This window comes from Helianthus annuus, chromosome 17 (assembly GCF_002127325.2).
Source record: "Helianthus annuus cultivar XRQ/B chromosome 17, HanXRQr2.0-SUNRISE, whole genome shotgun sequence".
In the NCBI taxonomy this organism is placed as follows: domain Eukaryota; kingdom Viridiplantae; phylum Streptophyta; class Magnoliopsida; order Asterales; family Asteraceae; genus Helianthus; species Helianthus annuus.
The window spans coordinates 167294116-167303875 of NC_035449.2; the positions used below are offsets into that span (position 1 = coordinate 167294116).

At 39.2% G+C, this 9760-nt stretch overlaps 1 protein-coding gene across 1 annotated transcript; it reads left to right on the plus strand.

Annotated features, from left to right (window-relative positions):
- The first annotated feature begins 3792 nt into the window (after window positions 1-3792).
- Window positions 3793-9277, plus strand: LOC118488924. Its single transcript, XM_035986357.1, has 3 exons — window positions 3793-3938; window positions 8139-8461; window positions 8544-9277. Exons 1-3 carry the CDS (start codon window positions 3793-3795, stop codon window positions 9275-9277), a joined length of 1203 nt encoding a protein of 400 aa, XP_035842250.1.
- Window positions 9278-9760: the final 483 nt, after the last annotated feature.

Below are 9760 nucleotides of genomic sequence, written 5' to 3' on the forward strand. Positions count from 1 at the left end.
AATGATTTGTGTGAGAGTTTCGCCCATTCTGATATGGATTACAACACTACCAGTAGGACTTCCATTCCTGTGCATACCTCCCTGACCACTCGAGGGGTAAACCAAGTTGGCTTGGATCCATCGGTAGTTGCTGCTTTCGAGAGTCTGAAACAAGAGTTGAATGAGATTAAGAATAAGGTTGATAGGTGTGAGGTTTGTAGAGGATGCCATGATACTATAGATTGTCCCACACTTACACTCGAGCAGATTGAGTTTATCACCGGTCAGTCTAGGGGTCTGTTTAATAATAATAATAACTCAAATTATAACTCCAACTGGCGCGGTAGTGGTAATAATAGTCGTTTTCGCTCTTCTGGTAATCCTCCTGGTTTCCATCTGGTCACTATCAAAATAGGGGGCTAGGTCTTTATTCTAGTAGTGGTTCAGGTCAGGGAGGTCAGTTTAGTGGTTCAGGTTCGAGTGGTCAATTCTCTAGTGGGGGGTCAACTCAAGAGGGTCAAGGTACTGGAAAGGGTTCAGAGGGTAGTCTGAGTAGGATCGAGGAGATGTTTGCTCAGTTGATGGTGCGAGATCAGGCTACACAGAAATCTTTAACTGAATTAGGTAATTTCACTAAAAATCAAGAGCAAATTAATAAAAGTCCAGAGCTTCAGCTTAAAAATCACTTATCCGCACTTTTAGACCTTCAGAGAACAGTAGGTGGTATAGCTAAACAGTTACAAGAGCATACACCTAGTCAGGTTTCAGGAAACACCTACCCGAACCCAGCTAACCAGTCAGTTAAAGCTATTACCACCCGCAGTGGGAAGAGTTTGGGGGAAGTAGTTCGAGAGAACGTTGAGGTAGAAGATGAAGAAGTTGATGAGGAGATCGAGATGGAGGCTCCCGGTAAGGTGCACATGAGGCTAGACCCAGCAAGTACCGCACACACCGAGGAGTCTCAAGTGGAGAATGTTGGTGCATGTTCTGTGACAACAGCTTAGATTTGGTCTTTGGATATCTTGTAATTAGTTAAACGATAAACAGTTAGCGGGTTTAGCTTTGTAATAGTGAGATTATAGAGTTTCGGCTAAACTAAACCCATTTGGGTCAAGGGGAAACGAATTGGGCTTGCCCATGTTGCAAACCCTAGCCCAAATAGTAAACCTTGTGTTATATAACCAAGGTTAGGCTTTAGGGTTTAGGTTAATCAGTTAATCAGCCAAAACAGAATTTTGAGAGACAGAATTTCGTGAGAGTATTAGTGCTTGGACGCAATTGTGAGGGTTAGGGTTTAGATTGATTGTAATACGAAAGTTTGATAATCAATAGAAACCCGGTTTGATTGAATTGTTGTTTCTGTTCTTCTACTTGTTTCTGTGATATTTTGATCAAGAGGATTCCGCACTCTTGATTAGATAGACAATTTTGTGAAGATCCATACACATCAAGGGGACCTACAATTGGTATCAGAGCAATTAGGCTCTTGAAGGCTCGGTTCAGAATTGTTTGTTGCAGAAACAGGGAGTGAAATTTTCGAAATTTTTGAAACCTGAAAATTAGGGTTTTTAAAATTTTTGAAATTTTTGTGTGTTTGATTCTGATTTTCAATTTTTGTTGGCTGTTTTGATCTTCTGGTTTGTTTGTTTGGTGTTTTGCAGGTTTTGGAGATAGTTTTTGGTTGATTGTGTGAAGAATTTTGGGTGAAAGACTTGAAGATTCGAAGACTGTTCTTCGTGTTCTTCGTGATTTTTCATAAGTTCTTCATAATTTTCGAAATTACTTTGCTGATTAGGTTTTGTGATTTTGCAGATTTGTGTTAGCAGAATCCAGAAAATCATCAAAAATTTCGAACAGATTGAGTTTCCATAGTTACTAGTTACTGGGCGAAATTAACTGTTCTGGCGAATTTGACTGATCTGCGAATTTAACCAGCAAATCTACCGGCGAAATTAAAATCCAAAGGCGACTTTGGTAACCGAATAATTTTCCACAACGAAATTATCTCAGTTTCGGAGACTTTATCAGTCGTCGTAATAGCGAACTGGTTAACCGGCGAAGCTAAATTTTCAGCGAAATTAACAGACTTGTCAGCGAACTAGACCAGCGAACAAAAGCAGCGAACTTGACCTGCGAATTAAAACTAGCGAATTTGACCCTAAAACTAGCGAGATTAGTAGAGAAGTTAAGAGGTGGAATTTCAGTTGGCAAGCGTCGGAAAATTTTCAGTGTTTTGCAAATAGAATTTGATCCGTAGCTCGTTTGACAGAACCATTTGCGCCGTTAGATTCCTTGGATTTTTAAGACAAAAAAAAAGACTCTGGAAAATCCCGAATTCGGTTTTTGACATTATATATCATTGGATTCGTCTTTTCGAGACGATTCTAACGGTGTAATTTGGTAACCACTGTTTTCGGAAAAATTTTGTACAGTTTTCTCAGTCTGCAACGTTAAAATGTCGAACATGTCTACTTTGAACGACCTGTTGAAGATGGAGCATGAGGTTGGCACTACCAACAAACCACCTAAGATGATAAAGGTGGAAAACTATCTGACATGGAAGGATCGTTTTCAATCCTTCATTGAATATCAGGATACGCGCATGTGGATATGCATTGAAGATGGGTATACGAACCCTACACACGACTTTGAGGGCAGACCACGTAGAACAGCATATGTGAACATGCAAGATAATGATAAAAATATGTATGAGGCTGAAAAGAGAGCCTTGGCTGCAATCAAAATGTCGTTACCTGATAGTATCAAACATACCTTCAAGAAGTACACTAATTCAAAGGATATGTGGGATGCTTTGGAGAAAAGATACGCTGGAAATGCTGATGTCAAGAAAAACAAGATTGATCTACTGAAGAAGCAGTTTGCTGTTTTCAAATACATGAAGCATGAATCACTTGAGGACGTCATCACTCGTTACTACCATCTGATGTCAGAAATGGAGAATTATGAGATCGATTGCTACTCTGACGTGGAGAAGAATGACAAGCTGCTAGATGCTTTGCCTACCAAGTGGGATATCTACACTCTAATGATCAAGGGTGAAGCAGATTATGAAACAAAAGAGCTTGAAGAGGTAGTAGGAAAGTTGAGAGCTTATGAGCTCAGCATGAAGAAGAAAGATACTGGATATGATCAGGTTCAAGATCCAGCAATTTACAATGGGCTGACATCTTCTTCATCTCACAACGCTTCTAGCGACTCTGCTACTGCGTTTTTATCATGTGAAAATGAGCAGGTTATGGTGAATCAGGATGGTGATGTGTGTTTTGTTGCTGCTTCAGGAGGATCATCAGGAGCAAAGAAAACATCAGCTGTTAAGCAGAGTAGTAGTGCTAAGTCAATGCCAATGAGTGTGAAATCTGCTGAAGAACATCTTGCTCTACTTGCTTCGTTTGTTGCCTCTTATGAAAACTACATTCAGGGAAAGATTTCTGATCTTGCTACTTTAGATGAAGACTATGATCAGATTGACCCTGATGATCTTGAAGAAATGGATTTGCAATGGCAAATGGCCATGATTTCTAGGTGTGTGAAGAGATTCATGAACAGGACAGGAAGGAAGTTTGTGGGAAGGTCTGTTGGTTTTGACAAGACCAAAGTTAGGTGCTTTAACTGTCAAAGTGGCATTTTGCTAGGGAATGTCAGAAACAAAAGCAAGATAATTCAAGTCAGAGTTCAAACAACAGGAGTGCATCAAACAACTCTAGCTCAAAGGCTTTGATCTCCACAGCACGAGAAGGTTCTTATGATTGGAGTATTCATCTAGAAGACAATGAGAATGCCACTCAGGCATTCATGGCAGAGATCGTGCCTATTGATGATGATAAAGCTACTGAGGGAGATGCTGAAGTGAAAGTTGATGCTGAGGTAAAGGTTGAGAATCAAGCTGAAGAAAAGATGGGTGATCAGACATCAGTTGTTGCTGAAGATGAAAAGCAAAAGTCTGACCATGAAAGAGAAGCTGAAGAAAAAGATGCTAAATACAAGAGAATGGAAGCTCAGCTTGCGGCTCTAATGGCCAACCTTGATAAACAAACAGGAGAGGTAAAAACTAATTCTGTGTGTTTAAAATGCCGTGAACTATAGGGTGAGGTTGACAGATTGTCTACACAAAATCAAAGTCTGGTAAGCGAAATGTCGAGCATAAAAGAGTCAAACTTTTTCGCTAAAAGAAATGAATCTCTATACTTGAAGAAAATTAAAGGTTATGAAACTGAAATTGATTCTTTAACCTGCAAACTAAATGAAAAACTTCAAGTCATAGACTTAGCTCATGACATGATGGCTGAGAAAACAAAAGAGATTTCTGATAAAAACAAAGAGTTGTCAGATGCACAACTCAAAATTGTTGAACTTGAAAAGAAATTGGGTCAATTCAGGGATTCTACTTTTGTTATGAAACATATGATGGGTGGGTTAAAGAAGAGTAATGACAAGACTAGTGTGGGATTCCAAGGCTTTAATGAAGTCCCACCTCCTCTTAGCCATGATTATTCATTCCTACCTGATGAAGATGAGCTAACCAATTTCATGTCAACAGCACCAAGTAGTTCCACAGCAAGTCGAGGTGATGAGTCTGCGTGTGATGATGCTAAGAAGAATGATAACAGCAAACCTGTTTTGAAAAAGAAAACTTCACATCCTAAGAATAAGAATCCAACTGTTGTTAAACAGATTAATTTTGTTCAAGGAAGTGACATGAAAAACGAAACGGCTGTTATTGAAAATGAATCTAATGTGGAGTTTGCTAAAAACAAAAACAAAGAAAATTCTGAAACTAAGCAAACTGAACCAGATTCTTCTAAAGCATCATCATCAAAGCCTGAATCTAGTTCAAAGGCTTCAGATAAGAAGTCTTCGAAAAGGATGTCGTGCTTCAAATGTCACACCAAAGGACATGTAGCTAGCTGCTGTCCTAACAAAAAGAATGAAGCACAAGTGAATGAGAGGAAGAGAGAGAAGTCACCAGAGAAGAGTGGTGATAAAAAGGAGAAAGAGTTAAACTCTCCAAAGAAATCTGCTCCCAAGCAACCAGAAAATGTTGCTGTTGGTGTGGATAGGGCTGAAAAAGGCACTCCTCAAGTTCCTCGTTTTCAAAGAAATCAACCAAGATTTCAGCCTAGATCTCCACCAGGCAGACATGAGAGACCTAGAAGCTGTTCACCAAGAATGAACAATTTTAATTCAAATAATTTCAGAAGTCAAGGTCAATATCAAAATCGATACCAAAATAATGGTAGTCGAAATTTTTATAACAATGGCTTTAGAAATTACAACAATAATGCTTCTTGGAATCAAAATCAAAATTTTCAAAGGTCAAATAGTCCAAACACACATAGGAACCCTCAGGACCAAAGACCTAGTGGAAATCAAAATCAAATTCCAACAGGTCTACGATCCAAGACTCCAGTTAGGAGTAATGGATATTGGATGGATGTTCCGGTGGTTGGTGAATTTGGACGACCCAAGACCATTAAGGCTTGGGTCCCCCAATCTAACTAATTTCTTAGTTAATGTGTGCGGGAGCTGCTAAGGAGGATTATTAACTGATGTTGATAGTGGCTGCTCTAGGCACATGACGGGGGATGTGAGATTGTTGATATATATGTATATTAAATGATTTAAATTGAAGTTCAAAGTGCTGAGTCGACATAGAAGATAACCTGGCAGATCTTTATACTAAAGCATTTGACAGGGCTCGCTTTGAACACTTAGTCAAACTCAACAGGATGAGGAATCCTGAATAACTGGTTTTTCATGAGAATTTTTGTAAATAATTTACTGTTTTTCTTTAAAATCAAAAACATAAAAAAATTAGAAAAATCAAAAATGAGTTATCACTGTGTGAAAAAGAAGAAATGATAGTACATCAGCAAGTTAGACTGTCACACTGAAATTGAACAAAAATTGCTTAAGTGTGATAGCAGCTTCATCATACGATGTACCAGTAGGCAAAAAGCATGAAATAATCAACTTACCAATGTGATATAAACTTAAATGAACTGAATATGAGTGGGGAACACATTAGTGGTGTATGGTTTAATGACCTTAATTCTTGCGTTGATAGATTGCCAAAATCTGAAGTTTTGGGTCTTTATACTATTGTTTCATCTAGGGATATCTTGGCTGTCTGTCTGTTAGAACTAAAATTGTACATGACCTCAGGAAAGAAAGTCACTTGGAATTAGCTCATTTCTATTTGAATGTCTGTATGTTTTCCCGATACACACGATTTTGATCTAATTCTTAAATCTTCTCTGAAAAAAGTCGTGTACCTCCTCTGCTGCATCCAGATATATGCTAACCTGGAGGTGCTAGGCAACGACAGCTTCTGCTGCATCCAGATACATGCTGACCTAGCTGTACGTTGTCGCGCTATAGATCTAATACACCCGAAAGAGGCCCTCAAGTGCCCAAAAGAAACCCAACAAACCTATATCAAACTGAGAAAATCTCATTTGATCTGTATATTATACCATCTCTACTAAAGATCTATTCTGTTCTCTTCTCAACCTATTCCCAGTTAAGATTTCAGAAATCTGGATTGGACTTGTGAAATATGTGGTAGGGAAGATACTTGCATGATAGAGTGTGTTGTTTATATTTCCAGGATTTGATGAGTATTTATTTGGGTGTTCATTGTTAAGCAATCAAAACATGATAAAACAGATTATATGCAGACCTAGACACAGTAAGGATATCTTAAAGTATGACATCAGTATACTCACCTACTACGATGAATCTTTGTGCATACCTTGATCGCGGGGGCATATCCTGAAGTGGGACACGCTAGTAATTCAGTAAATAATATTACCTTAACGTATCATATGGTAATGGTACTTGAAATGTTCATGCATTTTGTTTAAGTGGACAAACATACTGGTAATTGTCTTGAATTGTTTTTCACTAAGACATTAAATAAACACTAATCTAATTGTGTGAAACAGTTTGATTGTGCTGATATGATCTTCTTACCAGTGATTCTCACAAAAATAGAGTGTTTATTGCTTTTGTATTTACTTGCTTTCAGAAAAAAATATAAAAATCCAAAAATAGTGTCTTTTTCTGTTTAAAATTCTTAACATACAGAAAACTGTTATTCTTGGAGGAATTGTTACTGATAGGGGGAGACGGTGTTAGAAAGTGAGTTAAAATTTTAACTTCTGCAGGTTCTTATGTGTTGAACAAAAGTTTTGTGTGTTGGTGATAAGTTGAAAAAGCTTAATCTGTTATATAGTTTAACTAATCTCTTGAAAAATAATAATTTATTTAACTTATGTTGAAAAATTCTTATGGTTTCTCGAGATGTTTGTTTTATAGTATACAGATTGAAGCGGTTTGTTGCTGAGAAGTTGCTGTGAAGTGTGAAGATGAGAGTTTGATTGGATGCATGGAAGAACCTCCTTTCTATATTGCAGACAAGATTGAAGAGTTTGAAGATTGCTGTGCAAATGCTAAACTGGAGTTTACTCAAATGCTAACGTTTTGAAGATTTGGTGATTGGATGCATCAGCTTAGGGGGAGTCTGTTGCTGACAGAAGCTATTGAAGCTGAAGCTATCCAAAGACCAAAGACAGTGCAAGACTACATGAAGATTGCAAGAAGACTGAAGACAAAAGACTGAAGACAAAGTTTTTATGAAGCTATTGTCAAGGGGGAGTTTGTTGGTGCATATTCTGTGACAACAGCTTAGATTTGGTCTTTGGATATCTTGTAATTAGTTAAACGATAAACAGTTAGCGGGTTTAGCTTTGTAATAGTGAGATTATAGAGTTTGGGCTAAACTAAACCCATTTGGGTCAAAGGGAAACGAATTGGGCTTGCCCATGTTGCAAACCCTAGCCCAAATAGTAAACCTTGTGTTATATAAACAAGGTTAGGCTTTAGGGTTTAGGTTAATCAGTTAATCAGCCAAAACAGAATTTTGAGAGACAGAATTTTGTGAGAGTATTAGTGCTTGGACGAAATTGTGAGGGTTAGGGTTTAGATTGATTGTAATACCAAAGTTTGATAATCAATAGAAACCCGGTTTGATTGAATTGATGTTTCTGTTCTTCTACTTGTTTCCGTGATATTCTGATCAAGAGGATTCCGCACTCTTGATTAGATTGACAATTCTGTGAAGATCCATACACATCAAGGGGACCTACAGAGAAGAATGTGGAGAAGCAACCGACGAGGATTAGACCGTCAGAATTAGTTGATCCTTCTCGTGTCCCATATCCCGCCCGCCTGAAGCATCAGAAATATGCTAAGGAGTATGGGCAATTTCATGAAATGTTTAAGCAGTTGAAGATCAGTCTTCCGTTCATAGAAGCTCTTCAGTCGATGCCCAAGTATGCCAAATTTCTTAAGGACCTTTTGAAGCGTAAGGAGAGAATAGGTGAGCTTTCGAATATTCCTTTGACCGGTGGTTGTTCCGCGATAGTCTTGAATAAGCTACCAGAGAAGTTAACCGACCCTGGTACATTCACCATTCCATGCTTCTTTGGGGGAGCCGTTACCCAGCATCAATCTAATGCCATTTTCTTTGTACGAGAGGCTAGGTTTAGGAGGGCTTACACCTACGCGTATGTCGTTGTCCTTGGCTGATCGTTCAGTCAAGTATCCTTGTGGGATAGTCGAGAATTTGTTGGTTAAAGTGGATAAATTCGTATTTCCTATGGATTTCGTTGTTCTTGAGATGGAGGCCAATGAAAGAGTTCCTATTATTTTGGGCCGTCCATTCCTTAGAACCGCAAAGGCGATCATTGACGTCTTTGATGGTAAGATTTCTCTTCATGTGGGTGACGAGATTGTCACATTCGAGATCGATAGAGCGATGCATGATCCTGGAGGTAGAGATGAAGATAGCGGGCCGTGTCATTCTGTTTACTTTCTAAATTCTTTCATATCTTTTGTCGACACATGTCTCGAGTACAACAGTGGGGCCGATCTAGTAGGTGAGGGAGTTGTTGACGAGATTGACGAAGAAGAGACTGAGGAGGAGCAGTTGGATGAGAGTGATGAGTTATGGGTTCGAGAGACGCTGGAACTAAATGAGGTTAGCAATGAGAGTACTCCTGTAGACATTCCACCGCCTTTAGAACTTAAGGTTCTTCCATCACATCTTGAGTACGCATTCCTAGGAGAAAAGCCGAACATGCCTATCATCATATCTTCGAAGTTGACAGAGGATGAGAAAGTGAGGTTGATTGAGGTGCTAGGAAGCATAGAGAGGCGATATCGTATTCTGATATTAAGGGCATTAGCCCTACCTTTTGCACGCACCATATTCTGATGGAGGAGGTTTACAAGCCGGTGGTGCAGCCGCAGCGACGTCTCAACCCGAATATGCAGGAGGTAGTTAAAAAGGAAGTTATGAAGTTGTTAGAGTCTGGTTTGATATATCCTATTTCCGATTCAGCTTGGGTGAGTCCTACTCAGGTCGTCCCGAAGAAAGGGGGATGACAGTCGTTCTAAATGAGAAAAATGAGCTTATACCTTCACGTACAGTCACGGGTTGGTGCGTGTGCATTGACTATCGAAAGTTGAATGACGCCACTCGTAAGGTTCATTTTCCGCTCCCATTTATTGATCAGATGCTTGAGCGGCTCGCGGGTCAGCAGTTCTATTGCTTTCTCGACGGGTTTTCGGGTTATTTTCAGATCCCCATTGCACCGGAGGATCAGGAAAAGACTACCTTTACATGTCCATACTGCACATATGCGTACGGACGCATGCCTTTTGGTCTATGTAACGCTCCAACTACATTCCAGCGATG